The 20,659-nt window shown below is 53.4% G+C and overlaps 1 protein-coding gene across 2 annotated transcripts in view; it reads left to right on the forward strand.

Annotated features, from left to right (window-relative positions):
• LOC139232654 (Y-box-binding protein 2-A-like) overlaps nt 1-20,383 on the forward strand; it is a 34,854-nt gene extending 14,471 nt beyond the window's left edge. Inside the window, exons 5-11 of one of the 2 annotated variants that reach the window (XM_070863108.1) lie at nt 6,038-6,157; nt 10,202-10,399; nt 12,287-12,399; nt 14,468-14,660; nt 16,888-17,112; nt 17,303-17,414; nt 20,019-20,383. In XM_070863108.1, coding sequence (XP_070719209.1) covers nt 6,038-6,157; nt 10,202-10,399; nt 12,287-12,399; nt 14,468-14,660; nt 16,888-17,112; nt 17,303-17,380 — 927 coding nt within the window. In that variant the 3' untranslated portion in view covers nt 17,381-17,414; nt 20,019-20,383. The remainder of the gene's footprint in view (nt 1-6,037; nt 6,158-10,201; nt 10,400-12,286; nt 12,400-14,467; nt 14,661-16,887; nt 17,113-17,302; nt 17,415-20,018) is intronic. The other variant, XM_070863109.1, reaches the window with a different exon arrangement.
• The last annotated feature ends 276 nt before the right edge of the window (nt 20,384-20,659 follow it).

Below are 20,659 nucleotides of genomic sequence, written 5' to 3' on the forward strand. Positions count from 1 at the left end.
TCACTTTGAAACATTGAAACATAGAAAATAGGAGCAGGAGTAGGCCATTCGGCCCTTTGAGCCTGCACCACCATTCAATATTATCATGGCTGATCCTCTATCTCTACACCATATTCCTGCTTTTCCCCCATACCCCTTGATGCCTTTTGTCTAGAAATCTATCTATCGCCCTCTTAAATATATTCAGTGACTTGGCCTCCACAGCCTTCTGTGGTAGAGAATTCCACAGGTTCGCCACCCTCTGAGTGAAGACATTTCTCCTCATCTCGGTCCTAAATTTCCTACCCCGTATCCTGAGACTGACCCCTTGTTCTAGACTTCCCAGCCCCGGGGAAACATCCTCCCCGCATCTAGTCTATCCAACCCAGTCAGAATTTTATACGTTTCTAAACTCTAGTGAATACAGGCCTAGTCGACCCAATCTCTCCTCCAACAGTCCTGCCATCCCAGGAATCAGTCTGGTGAACCTTCGCTGCACTCTCTCTATGGCAAGTATATCCTTTCTAAGGTAAGGAGACCAAAACTGCACACAATACTTCAGGTAGGCGGTCTCACCAGGGCCCTGTATAACTGTAGTAAGACATCCTTGCTCCTGTACTCATCCTCTTGCAATGAAGGCCAACATACCATTTGCCTTCCTAACTGCTTGCTGCACCTGCATGTTTGCTTTCACTGACTGGTGTACAAGGACACCCAGGTCCCTCTGTACATCGACACTTCCCAAGCCATCCCCATTTAAATAATACTTTGGTAGGAAAAATATAAGGACAAAATGGATAACTTCACATTTATCCACGTTGTACTGCATTTGCCATGTGTTTGCCCACTCATCTCATGCTATTTTTCCCCTCTTAATCAATCTCTTGGTCCTTTTTTGGTGAATTGTAAACTGCTCCCAATCCTCAGGCTTGCTAATTTCTGACAACTTTGTATGACGACTCTTTGAATCAAATGCTATCCTTAATTCCTTTTTGTTCGCCATGATTGAGCCACTTTTTCTTGTGTTTTTATGCCAGAAAGGAATGTATAATTGTTACAATTCATGCATTCGTTCCTTAAATGTTAGCCATTGCCTCTCCACCATCATGCCTTTTAATAAATTTTCCCAATCTATCATAGCCAATTCATTCCTCATACCTTTTGTGGTTTCCTTTGTTTAGATTTAGGACCCTAGTTTCGGATTGGACTACTTCAATTTCACAATTAATAAAGAATTCGATCATGTTATGGTCACTCTTCCCTAAAGGACCCTGACAATTAACCCCTTCTCATTACACAATACCCAATCTAGGATAGCCTGTTCCCTAGTTGGCTCCTCAACATACTGGCCGAAAAAAAAACATCTCGTACACACTCCAGGAATTCATCTGCCACAGTATTGTTACTAATTTGGTTTGGCCAGTCTATATGTCGATTAAAGTCACCTATGATTAATGTAGTACCCTTGCTACATGCATCTCTAATTTCCTGTTTGATACCAACCCCTACACGACCACTACTGTTTGGAGGCCTATAGACAACTCCCACCAATGTTTTCTGCTCCTTGGCTCCACCCAGACTGATTCTATATCTTGATTTTCTGAGCCAATATCCTTTCTCACTATTGCTCTGATGTCATCCTTTACTAACAACGCTACACCTCCCCCTTTGCCTTTTTGCCTGTCCTTCCTATATATTGAATATCCTTGGATATTCAGTTCCCAACCCTGGTCACCCTGCAACCATGTCTCTGTAATTGCAACTATATCGTATCCATTTACTTCTATTTGCGCTGTTAATTCGTCTACCTTTATAGATGATTCGTGCATTCAGATACAATGCTTTTTAATTTGTCTGAACATTATTAGACACCTTAACATTATTTTGCACTATACCCCTATTTGTCTTGGTGCTATTTTTCTTTCCTGGACCCTATTTGTTAGTGCACTCTTTTGTTTGTATGCTCGGTCCCTTCCGGACATAATCTGGTTATCCTTCCCACAATCACTTGAGATGTGAAGGCTGTTTCCATCATGTTGCTGGGAGGATTGGGGTGGGGGGGGGGGGGTGGTTGGAAGGGAGAAGGATTGGGGTGGGGGGGTGGGGGTGGAAGGGAGAAGGGTAGGATTGGGGGGGGGGGGTTGGAAGGGAGAAGGATTGGGGTGGGGGGGTGGGGGTGGAAGGGAGAAGGATTGGGAGGGGGGGGGCGGGTGGAAGGGAGAAGGATTGTGGGGGGGGTTGGAAGGGAGAAGGATTGTGGGGGGGGGGTTGGAAGGGAGAAGGATTGTGGGGGGGGGGTTGGAAGGGAGAAGGATTGTGGGGGGGGGGTTGGAAGGGAGAAGGATTGTGTGGGGGGGGTTGGAAGGGAGAAGGATTGTGGGGGGGGGGGGGTTGGAAGGGAGAAGGATTGTGGGGGGGGGTTGGAAGGGAGAAGGATTCGGGGGGGGTTGGGTTGGAAGGGAGAAGGGTAGGATTGGGGGGGGGGGTTGGGTTGGAAGGGAGAAGGGTAGGATTGGGGGGGGATTGGGTTGGAAGGGAGAAGGGTAGGATTGGGGGGGGGGGTTGGAAGGGAGAAGGATTGTGGGGGGGGTTGCAAGGGAGAAGGATTGAAAGGGAGAAGGATTGTGGGGGGGGGGGTTGCAAGGGAGAAGGATTGTGGGGGGGGGCGGGGGGTTGGAAGGGAGAAGGATTGTGGGGGGGGGGGTTGGAAGGGAGAAGGATTGTGGCGGGGGGGGGTTGGAAGGGAGAAGGATTGGGGGGGGTTGGGTGAGAAGGGTAGGATTGGGGGGGGGGGGGTTGGAAGGGAGAAGGGTTGTGGGGGGGGGGTTGGAAGGGAGAAGGGTAGGATTGGGGGGGGGGGTTGGAAGGGAGAAGGGTTGAAAGGGAGAAGGATTGTGGGGGGGGGGTTGCAAGGGTGAAGGATTGTGGGGGGGGTTGGAAGGGAGAAGGATTGTGGGGGGGGGGTTGGAAGGGAGAAGGATTGTGGGGGGGGGTTGGAAGGGAGAAGGATTGTGGGGGGGGTGGGGGTTGGAAGGGAGAAGGATTGGGGGGGGGGGTTGGGTTGGAAGGGAGAAGGGTTGGGTTGGAAGGGAGAAGGGTTGGGTTGGAAGGGAGAAGGGTTGGGTTGGAAGGGAGAAGGGTTGGGTTGGAAGGGAGAAGGGTTGGGTTGGAAGGGAGAAGGGTTGGGTTGGAAGGGAGAAGGGTTGGGTTGGAAGGGAGAAGGGTTGGGTTGGAAGGGAGAAGGGTTGGGTTGGAAGGGAGAAGGGTTGGGTTGGAAGGGAGAAGGGTTGGGTTGGAAGGGAGAAGGGTTGGGTTGGAAGGGAGAAGGGTTGGGTTGGAAGGGAGAAGGGTTGGGTTGGAAGGGAGAAGGGTTGGGTGGGAAGGGAGAAGGGATGGTTGGAAGGGAGAAGGGTTGGGTTGGAAGGGAGAAGGGTTGGGTTGGAAGGGAGAAGGGTTGGGTTGGAAGGGAGAAGGTTGGGTTGGAAGGGAGAAGGGTTGGGTTGGAAGGGAGAAGGGTTGGGTTGGAAGGGAGAAGGGTTGGGTTGGAAGGGAGAAGGGTTGGGTTGGGAAGGGAGAAGGGTTGGGTTGGAAGGGAGAAGGGTTGGGTTGGAAGGGAGAAGGGTTGGGTTGGAAGGAGAAGGGTTGGGTTGGAAGGGAGAAGGGTTGGGTTGGGAAGGGAGAAGGGTTGGGTTGGAAGGGAGAAGGGTTGGGTTGGAAGGGAGAAGGGTTGGGTTGGAAGGGAGAAGGGTTGGGTTGGAAGGGAGAAGGGTTGGGTTGGAAGGGAGAAGGGTTGGGTTGGAAGGGAGAAGGGTTGGGTTGGAAGGGAGAAGGGTTGGGTTGGAAGGGAGAAGGGTTGGGTTGGAAGGGAGAAGGGTTGGGGTTGGAAGGGAGAAGGGTTGGGTTGGAAGGGAGAAGGGTTGGGTTGGAAGGGAGAAGGGTTGGGTTGGAAGGGAGAAGGGTTGGGTTGGAAGGGAGAAGGGTTGGGTTGGAAGGGAGAAGGGTTGGGTGGAAGGGAGAAGGGTTGGGTTGGAAGGGAGAAGGGTTGGGTTGGAAGGGAGAAGGGTTGGGTTGGAAGGGAGAAGGGTTGGGTTGGAAGGGAGAAGGGTTGGGTTGGAAGGGAGAAGGGTTGGGTTGGAAGGGAGAAGGGTTGGGTTGGAAGGGAGAAGGGTTGGGTTGGAAGGGAGGAAGGGTTGGGTTGGAAGGGAGAAGGGTTGGGTTGGAAGGGAGAAGGGTTGGGTTGGAAGGGAGAAGGGTTGGGTTGGAAGGGAGAAGGGTTGGGTTGGAAGGGAGAAGGGTTGGGTTGGAAGGGAGAAGGGTTGGGTTGGAAGGGAGAAGGGTTGGGTTGGAAGGGAGAAGGGTTGGGTTGGAAGGGAGAAGGGTTGGGTTGGAAGGGAGAAGGGTTGGGTTGGAAGGGAGAAGGGTTGGGTTGGAAGGGAGAAGGGTTGGGTTGGAAGGGAGAAGGGTTGGGTTGGAAGGAGAAGGGTTGGGTTGGAAGGGAGAAGGGTTGGGTTGGAAGGGGAGAAGGGTTGGGTTGGAAGGGAGAAGGGTTGGGTTGGAAGGGAGAAGGGTTGGGTTGGAAGGGAGAAGGGTTGGGTTGGAAGGGAGAAGGGTTGGGTTGGAAGGGAGAAGGGTTGGGTTGGAAGGGAGAAGGGTTGGGTTGGAAGGGAGAAGGGTTGGGTTGGAAGGGAGAAGGGTTGGGTTGGAAGGGAGAAGGGTTGGGTTGGAAGGGAGAAGGGTTGGGTTGGAAGGGAGAAGGGTTGGGTTGGAAGGGAGAAGGGTTGGGTTGGAAGGGAGAAGGGTTGGGTTGGAAGGGAGAAGGGTTGGGTTGGAAGGGAGAAGGGTTGGGTTGGAAGGGAGAAGGGTTGGGTTGGAAGGGAGAAGGGTTGGGTTGGAAGGGAGAAGGGTTGGGTTGGAAGGGAGAAGGGTTGGGTTGGAAGGGAGAAGGGTTGGGTTGGAAGGGAGGAAGGGTTGGGTTGGAAGGGAGAAGGGTTGGGTTGGAGGAAGGGTTGGGTTGGAAGGGAGAAGGGTTGGGTTGGAAGGGAGAAGGGTGGGTTTGGAGGGAGAAGGGTTGGGTTGGAAGGGAGAAGGGTTGGGTTGGAAGGGAGAAGGGTTGGGTTGGAAGGGAGAAGGGTTGGGTTGGAAGGAGACGGGTTGGTTGGAAGGGAGAAGGGTTGGGTTGGAAGGGAGAAGGGTTGGGTTGGAAGGGAGAAGGGTTGGGTTGGAAGGGAGAAGGGTTGGGTTGGAAGGGAGAAGGGTTGGGTTGGAAGGGAGAAGGGTTGGGTTGGAAGGGAGAAGGGTTGGGTTGGAAGGGAGAAGGGTTGGGTTGGAAGGGAGAAGGGTTGGTTGGAAGGGAGAAGGGTTGGGTTGGAAGGGAGAAGGGTTGGGTTGGAAGGGAGAAGGGTTGGGTTGGAAGGGAGAAGGGTTGGGTTGGAAGGGAGAAGGGTTGGGTTGGAAGGGAGAAGGGTTGGGTTGGAAGGGAGAAGGGTTGGGTTGGAAGGGAGAAGGGTTGGGTTGGAAGGGAGAAGGGTTGGGTTGGAAGGGAGAAGGGTTGGGTTGGAAGGGAGAAGGGTTGGGTGGAAGGGAGAAGGGTTGGGTTGGAAGGGAGAAGGGTTGGGTTTGGGTTGGAAGGGAGAAGGGTTGGGTTGGAAGGGAGAAGGATTGTGGGGGGGGGGGAAGGGAGAAGGGTTGGGTTGGAAGGGAGAAGGATTGTGGGGGGGGGGAAGGGAGAAGGGTTGAAAGGGAGAAGGATTGGTGGGGGGGGGGTTGGAAGGGAGAAGGGAGAAGGATTGGGGGGCGGGGGGGTTGGAAGAGAGAAGGATTGGGTGGGGGAGGGTTGGAAGGGAGAAGGATTGGGGGGGTGGTTGGAAGGGAGGAGGATTGTGGGGGGGTGGTTGGGTTGGAAGGGAGAAGGATTGTGGGGGGGGGGGGGGAGAAGGGAGAAGGATTGGGTGGGGGAGGGTTGGAAGAGAGAAGGATTGGGGGATGCGGGGGCGTGGTTGAAGGTCATGTACCCCAGCGCTATATCCTAACGCATTCTGTGCCCCACTCTCTCTCTCAGGGAGCGGAGGCTGCGAACGTGAGTGGCCCAGGAGGCATTCCGGTCAAAGGGAGTCGCTACGCTCCGAACCGCCGGCGTTTCCGCAGGGGCTACTTCAGGCGCCGCGGCACCGTGGGTCAGGCAAGTATGAGTGACCGGACACCTTCCAAAGCATTGAGCGTAATGGGGTGGGGAATATAGGAGTAGGCCTTTCGGCCCCCACGAGCCTGTTCGGTCCGATCACGGCTGATCTGACTCAAAACGGAGATGAGGAAGAATTTCTTCTGAGGGTGGTGAATCTGTGGAATTCTCTGCCCCAGAGAGCTGTGGAGGCTGGGTCATTGAATATATTTAAGGTGGAGATAGACAGATTTTTGAACGATAATGGGGTTAAGGGTTATGGGGAGCGGGCAGGGAAGTGGAGCTGAGTCCCATGATCAGATCAGCCGTGATCTCATTGAATGGCGGAGCAGGCTCGAGGGGCCGAATGGCCGACTCCTGCTCCTATTTCTTGTGTCCTTGTGTAGCGCAGCCTCATTTACCTGCCTTTGATCCATGTTACAAGAACATCAGAATTAGGAGTTGGCCATTGAATAAGATCGTGGCTGATCATTGACCTCCCCTCCACTTTCCCGCCCGATCCCTTGATTCCCCGAGAGCCCAAAAATCTATCGATCTCAGCCTTGAATATACTCAACGACTGAGCCTCCACAACCCTCTGGGGCAGAGAATTCCAAAGATTCACCACCCTCTGAGTGAAGAAACTCCTCCTCATCTCAGTCCTAAATGGCCGACCCCTTACCCTGAGACTGTGTGACCCCTGGTTCTAGACTCCCCAGCCTGGGGGGAAACATCCTCCCTGCATCTACCCTGTCAATCCTCCTCAGAATTTTATATGTTTCAATGAGATCACCTCGCATTCTTCTAAACTCCAGTGAGTACAGGCCCATTCTGCACAATCTCTCCTCATTGGACAACCCCCTCATCCCAGGGATCAATGTAGTGAACCTTTGTTGTACTCCCTCCAAGGCAAGTATATCCTTCCTTGGATAAGGAGAGCAAAACTGTGCACAGTACTCCAGGTGTGGTCTTCCCAAGGCCCTGTACAATTGGTCCTCCAGCGACTCTGTCCCACTTGTGACCGAGACTGTAATTCCCGTATTGGATGGTAGTCACCTGAGAATTCACGGAGTGGAAGCAAGTCTACCTCGATTTTGAGGGACTGCTGATGATGTACAATTGTAGCAAGACTTCCTTACTCTTGTAATCCAACAAATGTCCCTCGATTACCTTGCCTAACAAAAATCTATTCATGTTGAAAATGTAAGTGTGCACAGGTTTTGGAGCAGGAGGGGAGGGGGGGGAATCTCTTGGTAGGACTAGCTTCATCCCATGGACCGCAGTAGCTCAAGGTGGCCGAGCTTCACCTTCTCACGGCCAAGGAATCCTACAGCTTGGCAGGAGGCCACTTGGCCCATCATACTTGTGCTGCCTCTTTGAAAGAGCTGTCCAAACAGTCCCACACTGCTCTTTCCCCTTGCTTGCGATGCACATGTCTCGAAGGAATTAAAAAAAAAATAATTTTTTTTACAGCACGGAGCTGTCATGTATCCAGACATGTTTACTGCTTGTACTGTTACACATGTGCCACCAGAGGGCACTACAATGGGAAACTTGTAGGTTACCTGTACAGGTGGGCCAGGCCGAGTATAAAAGGCAGGCCACCAGGTGTGATACTCACTCGAGTTACATTAAATGGACTAAGGTCACTACAGTTCAAGTACAACACATTGCCTCGTGGAGTCATTATCAGAGCATCTGAAGACATAACATTCAGCCCATCATAGCCCAGCACGCAAGGGAGGGGAGGGTTTCACCAGGGAGATTGCCCTGGGCAGGTAGTGTCACAAGGGGCATGTACCCGCCCTCCTGTGTGGCTCAGAGACATGGACCATATACAGTAGGCACCTCGAGTCGCGGGAGAAATACCACCAACGTTGTCTCCAAGATCCTTCAAATCCCCTGGGAGGACAGACGCACCAACGTTAGCGTCCTCGACCAGAACAACATCCCCAGCATCAAAGCACTGACCACACTCGACCAGCTCCGCTGGGCGGGGCCACATTGTCCGCATGTCAGCAGGAGCTCGACTCGGAGCTCCTTCACGGCAAGCGAGCCAAAGGTGGGCAGAGGAAACGTTACAAGGACCACCCTCCAAGCCTCCCTGATAAAGTGCAACATCCCCACCGACACCTGGGAGTCCCTGGCCAAAGACCAGTCCGCCCTAAGTGGAGGAAGTGCATCCGGGAGGGCGCTGAGCACCTCGAGTCTCGTCGCCGAGAGCGTGCAGAAAGCAAGCGGAAGGAGCGTGCGGCAAACCAGTCCCACCCTCCCTTTCCTCCAACCACTGTCTGTCCCACCTGTGAAGGGGACTGTGGTTCTCGTATTGGACTGTTCAGCCACTTAAGGACTCAGAGTGGAAGCAAGTCTTCCTCGATTCCGAGGGACTACCGATGATGTTGCTTGTGAGAGTCACGCCCAATGGGACGCATTAGTGCCCACGATCGCTGACTGAGACGGGCACCCACCTTGCCAAGGGTGCCAAGATGTCCACAAGACTTGAGTTTGTCCCATTTATTAAAGAAAACTAAACTGAGCTACACAGATGCAGGGCAAGTGTGGTTATCGGGCCTGACGAGCAAGCCAAAGGTCAGAGGCATGGGCACGATAAGTCAAAGGCCACGAGTTCAACTCCCAGGTGCTATCGTTGATCCGGATATGGGAGGGGACTGTAAAGGGGCTGCTCCTCCACTTTTGGCTGCACTTCAGTCCCATGCTCCTGATCTTTGGGTACCCGGTGGGGGAGCGAGCAGGTCGGAGGGCCTCCTCGTGGGACTGCTCCTGGGCCTGGCCAAGGTGGCCATTAACCAGTCGAGGGGGTCGTTCAGCCCGACTGCCCACCTCTCTTCCGCGGCTACATTTGTGCCAGGGTGCCCCTAGCGATGGAGCGCGCGGTGTCCACCGGTACGCTCGCGGCCTTCCGCGAGAGGTGGGCGCCGGAGGGACCTAGAGTGCACCATCGCCCCCGGCAACCAAATTTTAATTTGACCGTTTAAAGTTCCAAAAGTTTTGTGCTAATTTGTTGGTTCTAATGCCCTTTTTAATTAGGGGACACTTGATTTTAAAGTTCTACTCAAAATAGTTGGGAGGGGAATGGGGTTGGGGCAAATGCACACTGGCTCTCTGCCCTTGTCCAGGGATGTGACATCAACCAGAGGTTCAAAGTTATGCTGCAGCTGTACAAAGCCCTGGTTAGATCACACCTGGAGCACTGAGAGCAGTTCTGGGCACCACACCTTGGGGAGGATATATTAACCTTGGAAGGAGTGTAGCGTGGGTTTACCAGAGTGATACCCGCACGCAAAGGGTTAAGTTACGAGGAGCGATTGCACAAACTCTGGTTGTATTCCCTGGAATTTAGAAGGTTAAGGAGTGATCTGATTGAGGTTTTCAGGATATTACAGAGAGCAGAGGGTAGATAGAGAGATCCTGTTCCCGCTGGTTGGGGAGTCTGGGACCAGGGGCAAAGTCTAAAGATTAGAGCCAGACCTTTCAGGAGTGAAATTAGGAAACGCTTCTACACACACAGGGTGGGAGAGGTTTGGAACTCTTCCGCAAACGGCAATCGATGCTGGGGGTCAATTGTTACTGTTAAATCGGAGATTGATAGATTTCTGTTAACCAAAAGGTATTGAGGGATACGGAACCAAAGGCGGGTATATGTTGGGTCGCAGATCAGCCACGATCGTATTGAATTGCTGTTTATATCTGTCGTACTTGCCCTGGGAGTGTTTGATGGGACAGTGTAGAGGGAGCTTTACTCTGTATCTAACCCCGTGCTGTACCTGCCCTGGGAGTGTTTGATGGGACAGTGTAGAGGGAGCTTTACTCTGTATCTAACCCCGTGCTGTACCTGCCCTGGGAGTGTTTGATGGGACAGTGTAGAGGGAGCTTTACTCTGTATCTAACCCAGTGCTGTACCTGCCCTGGGAGTGTTTGGTTATAACAGTATCGCTCCATTCCCGGCGTGCTCAGTACCGATGGGAGAAGCGGGGGTGTAGACCCCTTGCCGACGGGTGTAATGGGACGTTCTCTCTGCCGACCATTCTGACCTTCTCTCCGCAGGATGACCAGCCGGTGACGGGAGAGCCGGCGGAAGGTTCCGGCGCGGGGCCGGTGGACGCGTCGGAGACTGCCGACGCCCAGCAGCCGGCCTCCGATCAGCGGCGGCGACCCCCGGCTCCCTACCTCTACCGGCGGCGCTTTCGGCGACAACCGCGACCTCCGACCTCTCAGCCGGACGGAGAGGGGCAGTGGGTCAGCGTGAGTCATCGGGGCCTTTTTTTTTTTTTTGCCGCTTGGATCGTTAAATGTTGGCAAATCCTTTTTGGAGGTAGAGGTCGGGCCTACTGCCCGCTCTAGAAGCCTGACTTATTGCCCGCTTTCCCTGTCTCCGGTCCGCCTGTGATTGGGGAGAGAGAAACTTCTCTCGCTGCCTTTTTAAGTGATGCATGTGGAGGAGGAAGGGGTCATAAGGTTCGTGGTCGCTCTTGAGTTGGGGTCCTACAATTGGCCTCAGAACCCATTGGAGGTGGGGAGCTGATGTGCATGGTATTTAATCCACACTGATGTTCCAGCCACTGATTGCTGTCTGCTATCTCCTGCTGTTGCATCTGAATATCTGTTAAGGAGATCTGTCCCAAACATGGTTGAATAGCTGCCTTTAAAAACTTGCATTTATATAGCGCCTTTCACGACCACCTTTGCAGCCAATGAAGTTCTTTTGGAGCACAGTCACTGTTGTAATATGGGAAACGCGGCAGCCAACTTGCGCAGAGCAAGCTCCCACACTCCGCACCGCCTCCGACAGTGTGGCGCTCCCTCAGCACCGCCCCTCCGACAGTGCGGCGCTCCCTCGGCACTGCACTGGGAGTGTCGGCCTGGATTTATGTGCTCAAGTCCCTGGAGTGGGACTCGAACCCACAACCTTCTGACTCCGAGGCGAGGTTGCTGCCCACTGAGCCACGGTTGACAAATGCTCACGTGTAATGACTTGCTTCTTGCTTGCAGTGGACTGCTACAGGGGTGTGGTGTTGGAAGGGAAAATAGGGGAGGCCCTTTCTCCCTTCCCCCCCCCCCCCCCCCGGTGTTCCGGTGGAATTTGGACTGGCGCACAGCGTTTTTTAAAAATTCATTTCTGGGATGTGGGCGCCGCTGGCAAGGCCGGCATTTATTGCCCGTCCCTAACTGCCCCGTGAGAAGGTGGTGGTGAGCCGCCTTCTTGAACCGCTGCAGTTCCGTGTGGTGAAGGTGCTCCCACAGTGCTGTTAGGGAGGGAGTTCCGGGATTGTGACCCAGCGACGATGAAGGAACGGCCGCTATATTTCCCAAGTCGGGACGGTGTGTGACTGGGAGGGGAACGTGGAGGTGGTGGTGTTCCCATGCGCCTGCTGCCCTTGTCCTTCTAGAGGGTAGAGGTCGCGGGTTTGGGAGGTGCTGCCGAAGAAGCCTTGGCGAGTTGCTGCAGTGCATCTTGTCGATGGTGCACACTGCAGCCAGGGGGCGCCGGTGGTGGAGGGAGTGAGTGTTGAAGGTGGTGGGTAGCGTGCCCATCAAGCGGGCTGCTTTGTCCTGGATGGTGTCGAGCTTCTCGAGTGTTGTTAGAGCTGCACTCATCCAGGCAAGTGGAGAGTGTTCCATCACACTCCTGACTTGTGCCTTGTAGACGTTGGAAAGGCTTTGGGGAGTCGGGAGGTGGGACATTTGCCCAGAATAATAAAAAGTTTACAGCGCAGAAGGAGGCCATTTTGGCTCATCGTGTCCGTGCCGGCCGACAAAGAGCCGCACGGCCCTCGGTCAGCAGCCCTAAAGATTACATATAAACCTATGAACAATGGCGGAAAGGTAAAGAACAACCAGTCCGCCCCACACAACTGCGACACCCCTTATACTGAAACATTCTACACTCTACCCCAGCCTCTGACCTGCTCTTGTTGTCACAGTATTTATGCGGCCGGTCCAGTTAAGTTTCTCGTCAATGGTGACCCCCAGGTTGTTGTTGGTGGGAGATGCGGCCATGGTAATTTGTGTGTTAGTGAGTGGGGGGGGGGGGGGTCAGAGTTCAGGGCTACGATGCCGAGTTGGCTGCGGCCTGAGTAACCTTTGACCTGAGGCTGCACGGAGTTACAGGCCCCGCTTCCCTTTTTCCAGGCCGATGAGACGACGGAGAACAAGGAGCCAGCTCCGGAATCCGGGCCGGGCCAGCCTCAGCAGCCCAGCCAGCGCGGAGGTCCAGCCGGTCGCTTCCGACCCCAGTTCCGCAGGTAAATGTGCTGGACCAGTGACGTGCCTCCCCTCTTCCCTCACCGGTGTTGCCTTTAGCTGCCAGCTGTCTCCTTTATCCAGGGTGTATCCATTCCCTTTAATTCTGCCCAAATAACTGCAAAATCTCTCCCCTCTGCCCCAGGGGGCTGGGGATGCCGAGGGAATATATTCAAGGCTGAGATGGATTAGATTTTTGGGGAATCGAGGGGATACAGGGATCGGGCGGGAAAGTGGAGTTGAGGTCGATGATCAGCCGTGATCTTATTGAATGGCGGAGCAGGCTCGAGGGGCCATGGGGCCTACTCCCGGTTCCTGTTACGTTATGTTCTCTCCCTCACTCTCGCTGGTTTTACTTGACACACACTCTCATTACCCCAACATGATTCTTTGACCAAGCTTTTGCTCATCTGTCCGAATATCTCCGTATGTGATTCTGTCGCAGTTTCCTGTGAAGCATATTTGGATACTTTACTGCGCCGTTTATATAACATGCTGGGCCGCCCCGACCTGTGTGAGGACACCACCGCAGGTTGGGGCTATAAATCGAGCTGGAGGGCCAGGCTCTGGAACATCGTGGGCAGAGGTCCGGCGAATGAGGGTACGGGCCCAGAAGAGGCGAGGGCCCAGGGGCAGCACGGGCGATATGTGTGCGCACTGGGCCCGTGCAGCAGAGCTGGTCTCCAGTCGTCCTGGTTAACCCTTGCCACTGGACCAAGACCTCGCTCTGTCAAGCCCCGTGTGGTGGCTGGTGTGCAACGGTCACCCCACGTTAAAAAAATCCACCCACAGGCATCTTCCACCCCCTCAATTGGAGTTCAGGACCTGGAACATCGGGTCCTTCATTGAAACACCTGTGAAAGCAAGTCATCCTCGTTCGGGGGACCGCCTACGATGATATAATGTTCCAAGCCACTTCACAGAAGCATTAATCAGACACCATTTGTCTGAGCCACATGAAATATTGGGACAGGTGACCAAAGTATAAAAGCGGGGAAGTCTTGCTACAATTATACAGGGTATTGATGCCCCACCTGGAGTACTGCGTACAGTTTTGGTCTCCGTATTTAAGGAAGGATATACTTTGGAGGCAGTTCAGAGAAGGTTCACAAGGTTGATTCTGGGGATGAGGGGGTTGACTTATGAGGAAAGGTTGAGTCGGTTGGGCCTCTACTCATTGCAGTTCAGAAGAATGAGAGGTGATCTTATCGAAACGTATAAGATTCTGAGGGGGCTCGACAGGGTAGATGCAGAGAGGATGTTTCCCCCTCGTGGGGGAATCTAGAACTAGGGGGGGGCATAGTTTCAGAATAAGGGGCCGCCCATTTAAAACTGAGATGAGGAGGAATTTCTTCTCAGGGTTGTAAATCTGCCCCAGAGAGCTGTGGAGGCTGGGCCATTGAATATATTTAAGGTGGAAATAGACAGATTTTTGAGCGATAAGGGAGTCGAGGGTTATGGGGAACAGGCAGCGAAGTGGAGCTGAGTCCACGATCAGATCAGCCATGATCTTATTGAATGGCGGAGCAGGCTCGAGGGGCCGAATGGCCGACTCCTGCTCCTATTTCTTGTAATGTTCTTCTGACGTGGAGGGATTTGAAAACCAGGATGAGAATTGTGAAATCAAGGTGATGGTTAACCAGGAGCCAATGTAGGTCAGCGAGCACAGGGGGTGATGGGTGAGCGGGACTCGGTGCGCGTTAGGACATGGGACAGTGAGCACAGGGGGTGATGGGTGAGTGGGACTCGGTGCGAGTTAGGACACGGGTCAGCGAGCACAGGTGGTGATGGGTGAGCGGGACTCGGTGCGAGTTAGGACACGGGACAGCGAGCACAGAGGGTGATGGGTGAGCGGGACTCGGTGCGAGTTAGGATACGGGGCAGCGAGCACAGGGGGTGATGGGTGAACGGGACTCGGTGCGTGTTAGGACACGGGACAGCGAGCACAGGGGGTGATGGGTGAACGGGACACGGGTGGGAGAAGCAGTTACGACAAGGCACTGTTGGAGTCGGAGGCTGTTTCCGTGCCCTGTGGTTAATCTCTGGCGCCATTCCTTCCCCACCCTGCAGGCGGCCCTTCCGCCCCCGGCCGCAAGCGCAGGAGCCGGCGGGCGGGGCCGACGAGAACAAGGACCCGAAGGCCGAGCCGCGGGAACAGCCGCTGCCGGAGCGGGATCGCCGTCGCTTCCGCCGCCCGTTCTTTCGCCGCCGGACCAGCGAGCCGGGTCAGGTGCCTGTCGCCCCGGAGCAGGCCGACACCGAGGTAAGCGATCATCTCCCTCCCCCTCCCCCTCCCGCTCGGTGTGTCCGTGTCCCCCTCTATTTTGAAGTTGATCACTTTTCCCCCCCCCCCCCCCCCCCACCTCGCCAGCATCAACAGCGTTTTGTGTGGAGATGTTCGCGTTCCACATTTCTGCTCCCCAGGGAGAAGGCTAAGATTTGGACCCCAGGTCTCATTCTCTCATTGCCCAAAAGGATTTGGTGAGTCACCGGCCATTTTATTAAGTTAGTTCGATATGCGCTGTATTTGATTATAATCAGGAGAGACAGACGACCATAACAAGTAGCTGGTACTAGTCCCGATCGGGAACACGACAGGCGTTCACAAACAGCTCTTCTCTGCACCGTCTGCCCTTTTAGATATATATCCTTTTTTTTAGGGGTGGACCTGGGGTAGAAGATAGACACGACTATCTAACCTGTAAGGGCTCTTCCCAAACCAAAGTGCCCATTGGCAGGTCGACTTCTTTGTCTCAACTCTCCGATGAAATCCTCCTCCCCACCGTATGAGATCACCCCTTCTCTTGGGCAGTTTCCTTGCTTGATTTCCTTATCGAGGCCTGTTTTTGGGGGTGATGCTCTTGTCACTCAGATCTTTACAATTCCTTATCCGATGTGATTGGAATCCTTTGATGTCATCAACTTGGGCAAAACTGCTGAGCTGGGGAACCCGTACAAGGTGATTTCTTGCCTTCCATAATTTCTTACAAGTCTGAGCCTTTTGCTCAGCCCCACTTTTCCATTTTCACGAAAGAAAGGGATCCTAGAGCTTTATAAATAGAGGCATGGTTACACTAAGCATTGCTTAACCGGAAGCCAATGTAGGTCAGCGAGCACAGGAGGCGATGGGTGAACGGGACTCGGTGCGAGTTAGGACACGGGACAGCGAGCGCAGGGGGCGATGGGTGAGCGGGGTAGCGAACACAAGGGGTGATGGGTGAACGGGACTCGGTGCGAGTTAGGACACGGGGCAGCGAGCACAGGGGGTGATGGGTGAGCGGGACTTGGTGAGAGTTAGGACACGGGACAGCAAGCACAGGGGGTGATGGATGAGCGGGACTCAGTGCGAGTTAGGACACTGGGGCAGCCGAATTTTGGATCATCTCTCGTTTACGTCGAGTAGAATCTGGGAGGCCGGCCAGGAGTGTGTTGGAATAGTCCAGCCTAGAGGTAACAGAGGCACGGATGAGGGTTTCAGCAGCAGATGAGCTGAGGCAGGGGCGGAGACGGGTGTTATTAACCTATAAAACTACTGTGCCTGACTGCACCTCACCAAGCAGTTCATTGGCTGTGTGGCACTTTAGGGTGTCCCGAAGATATGACCGGTTCTATATGAATGCAGCCATGCCTCCTCCCATTCAAAGGGGAGGTGAAACAAGACCTGGGTGTCATGTAACATTGGTCATTGAAAGTAGGCATGCAGGTACAGCAGGCGGTGAAGAAAGCAAATGGCATGTTGGCCTTCATAGCTAGGGGATTTGAGTATAAGAAGAGGGAGGTCTTACTGCAGTTGTACAGGGCCTTGGTGAGACATCACCTTGAGTATTATGTTCAGTTTTGGTCTCCTAATCTGAGGAAGGACATTCTTACTATTGAGGGAGTGCAGCAAAGGTTCACCAGACTGGTTCCCGGGATGGCAGGACTGACATATGAAGAAAGCCTGGATCGACTAGGCTTATATTCACTGGAATTTAGAAGAATGAGAGGGGATCTCATAGAAGCATATGACATTCTGACGGGATTGGACAGGTTAGATGCAGAAAGAATGTTCCCGATGTTGGGGAAGTCCAGAACCAGGGGTCACCGTCTAAGGATAAGGGGTAAGCCATTTAGGACCGAGATGAGGAGAAACTTCTTCACCCAGAGTGGTGAACCTGTGGAATTCTCTACCACAGAAAGTTGTTGGGGCCAGTTCGTTCGATATATTCGAGAGTTAGATGTGGCCCTTACGGCTAAAGGGGTATGGGGAGAAAGCAGGAATGGGGTACTGAAGTTGAATGATCAGCCATGATCATATTGAATGGTGGTGCAGGCTCGAAGGGCCGAATGGCCTACTCCTGCACCTATTTATGTTCTGGAACGGTGTCTGGTGGCAACCTCGTAGCTTCACCTTTGAATTATTTTTCTTTCTCTCTCTCTCTCTCTCTCTCTCTCTCTCTCTCTCTCTCTCTCCTTTTCCCCCCCCACTCTTTCTCCCCTTTCCTCTGCAGAAGGCCAAAACCACCGATGACAGCCCAGCCTCGGGGACCCCCGCTGAAGGAGCTTCGGAACCTGCCCCTGCGAGTCCTGCCCTCACCCTGCCGGAGACGCAGGTGACCCATGAGCTACCACCACCACCACCACCACCAGCTGCGGAAGAGGCCATCCCCACGGCAACCGCCCTCGCAACGCAACTTGTCGACACGTCCGAGTCGACTGACGCTCCCCAGGTCGACGTAAGTGTCTGCGACCCCCAACCCCCTTCCCCTCCCCCAGTCCAAATCTTGCCGTTAGCGCGGAGTTCAACTTCATTTTTATTTTATAAATCATAGAAATTTCCAGCGTGGAAGGAGGCTGGTGTTAGGATATTGAGAGGTGAGTTAAAAAAATTTTTTTTTGTGCCTCCCCCCTTCCCTCCCTCTGCAGAAAATGGTAGATCCCAACGCCGAGCAGCCTATCGTGGTCGTCGCTGCTCAACCCCAAAATGAAGAAAGCATCATCTGAACAAAAAGCACTGTGTTTAAAAAAAAAAAAAATGGTAAGTATGGTGAGGGGGTTGGGTTTGACCAGGACACTGGAGTTGGGGGGGGGTGGCACTTGGGTATCTGTGTTCTCCGTCATAGGCAGTCCCTCGGAATCGAGGAAGACTTGCTTCCACTCTTTTGCCTCTCCTAGGAGATCACGTGGCTCCGGTTGGGGTGGAGTGTGGAATGTTTCGGTGTAAGGGGTGTTGCAGTTGTGTGAGGCGGACTGGTTGGGCTGGGTGCTGTTTGCCTTTCCGTCATTGTTCATGGGTTTATATGTAACCTTCAGGGCTCCTGAGTGAGGGCCATGCAGCTTTGTCTGCCCACACAGACACGCTAGGCCGAAATGGCTCTAAATTTCTTTGTTTATGATTCTAACAGTGAGTTCTCGGGTGGCCGAACGGTCCAATACAGGAATTAGTCTGTCACAGGTGGGGCAGACAGTGGTTGGAGAAAAGGGTGGGTGGGGAGTCTGGTTTACACAAGAACATAAGAAATAGGATCAGGAGTCGACCATTTGGCCCCTCGAGCCTGCTCCGCCATTCAATGCGCTCATGGTTGATCTGATCATGGACTCAGCTCCACTTCCCCGCCCGCTCCCCATAACCCCTTATTCCCTTATCGCTCTTAAATCTGTCTATCTCCACCTTAAATCTATTGAATGACCCAGCCTCCACAGCTCTCTGGGGTGGAGACTTCCAAAGATTTATAACCCTCTGAGAAGAAATTCCTCCTCATCTCAGTTTTAAATGGGCAGCCCTTTATTCTGAGACTATGTCCCCCAGTTTTAGTTTCCCCTATGAGTGGGAAATATCCTCTCTGCATCCACCTTGTCGAGCCCCCTCATTATCTTATGTTTCTGCTGCCTGCGCTTGCTTTCTGCATGCTTGGCGACGAGACTCGAGGTGCTCAGCGCCCTCCCGGATGCACTTCCTCCACTTAGGGCGGACTGGTCTTTGGCCCAGGGACTCCCAGGTGCCGGTGGGGATGTTGCATTTTATCCAGGGAGGCTTTGAGGGTGGTCCTTGTAACGTTTCCTCTGCCCTCCTTTGGCTTGTTTGCCGTGTCGGAGTTCCGAGTAGAGCGCTTGCTTTGGGAGTCTCATGTCTGGCATGCGGACAATGTGGCCCGCCCAACAGAGCTGGTTGAGTGTGGTTAGTGCTTCGATGCTGGTGATGTTGGCCTGGTCGAGGACGCTAATGTTGGTGCGTCTGTCCTCCCAGGGGATTTGCAGGATCGTGCGAAGACATCGTTGGTGGTATTTATATTTCACTCCCTCATCTCTTGGGGTGCTAAAACTGAAGTTGCTGGTACTCTTCACGGTTATCTCCCCAAACGAGTTGCAATGGAATTTCTAGCCCATTGTCTTTGGTCCCTGCCCCAAAATTGCTTCCCAGACCACTGATTCCAATCCCCCTCTCTGGCCTGAGCATTGTTTGAGCCCGAGGCAGACCATTTAATTCCTTGATGCCCTACTTGATCCCGAGCCGAGCTTCCCACTGCACATCCTCTCCCATCACCAAGTCTGCTTATTTCCACCTCAGTGACATCGCCTGTCTCCGCCCCTGCCCCGGCCCATCTGCTGCTGAAGCCCTCATCCATGTCTTCGTTATCTCCAGACTTGACTATTCCAATGCACTCCTGGCTGGCTTCCCACATTCCGCCCTGCGTAAACTAGGGGTGATCCAAAAATCGGCTGCCCCCGTGTCCTAACTCGCACCGAGTCCCGCTCGCCCATCACCCCCTGTGCTCGCTGACCTACATTGACTGCCAGTTAAGCAACGCCTCAATTTCAAAATTCTCATCCTTGTTTTCAAATCCCTCCATGGCCCTCGCCCCCTCCCTATCTCTGTAATCTCCTCCAGCCCCACAACCCCCTGAGATCTCTGCGCTCTTCCAATTCTGGCCTCTTGCGTATCCCCCGATTTCCATCGTTCCACCATCGGTGGCTGTACCTTCAGCTGCCTGGGCCCCAAGCTCAGGAACTCCCTCCCTAAACCTGTCCACCTCCTGTTATGTTTGCCTCGTGGAGTCATCAGTACAATACAATGTGTTGTACTCAAACTGCAGTGACCTCGGTCCTTTTATTCATAACTCCAGAGTGAGGCACAAGCATAGTGGGCAGCCTTTTATACTGGGCCCTGCACACCTATGCAGGTGGCCCTCTGGTCTCCCACTGCAGTGCCCTCTGGTGGACAGCCTTTGCCACAGGGGCAGGAAACCCTGGTCTCCACCAGTTGCACCCTCTAGTGGTGCCAGCAGAGTGTATAAGTGTACTATCAATCAGGTTTACATCAGGTAACCAGTCTCCATCTCATGCAATTGTACAGTGACTACACAGAGAGTATAACTAGTCTGCATATACAATACCTCCCTCTCTACCTTTTTAAAACCTACCTCTGTGTCCAAGCTGTTGGTCGCGTGTCCCAATATCTCTTCTGTTGGCTCGGCGGTCCACATTTGTTGGATGGTGCTACTATGAAGAGCCTTGGGGGGAGGTTTTATTGGGTTGGAGGTGCTTTCCAAATGTAAGTGATGCAGTCAATGCTTTCGATGGAGCTCATGGCTGGTTTGCATGCTAACGATTCTAATTAATTCTTAATCTTTTTGTTTTGCAGGAATCTTTTTGCTAATTGCACATGAAAAGTTCTTGGACATGTGGGGAAGGGGCAGAGAAAACTCTTAAGTGCCCCGATTATATCGTGTGACCCTTTAGATTTATATTGTATTAAAAAAAAAAGTGGTATCCCGAATGAAGACTGGGAGCTTTCGAACTTACCAGAGATTGTTTTATTTTTAATTATTTTTTGTGGAACCTCTTGTTTGTTTTTGTTCTCCATCTCCCCCCTCCCGCCCCCACCGTCGAGATTTTTTTGTATTTTTGCACGCGTGGCGCTTGTCCCAGAGTTTCCACGTGTGTCCGGTTTTACTTTACCGATGTGCTGATTTGGGGTCATGTGCAACAATAAAACGGCTTCCGAAACATCGTCAGCATCTGCCTTGTGTCCCTGCGTCTGTTCATTTTTGGCTCCGTGAGGCCACCCCCCCCCCCCCCCCCTTGGCGGGGCTCATAAAGCGACAGGAGGGAGGGCCCTTTGCCCCGTTGTGCCCCCTGCTGTCCCACTCGTTCACCAAATTGATCCCCCGGAATGAGGGGGCTGTCCGTTGGATTATGAGCCCCGGAAGCGGGACTTGACCCCACGACCTTCATAGTCAATAGGAATTTCCAGCGCGGCCATTCCGACCCATCGTGTCCGCG

The sequence above is a fragment of the Pristiophorus japonicus genome, chromosome 20 (genome assembly GCF_044704955.1).
Source record: "Pristiophorus japonicus isolate sPriJap1 chromosome 20, sPriJap1.hap1, whole genome shotgun sequence".
NCBI classification, from domain to species: domain Eukaryota; kingdom Metazoa; phylum Chordata; class Chondrichthyes; family Pristiophoridae; genus Pristiophorus; species Pristiophorus japonicus.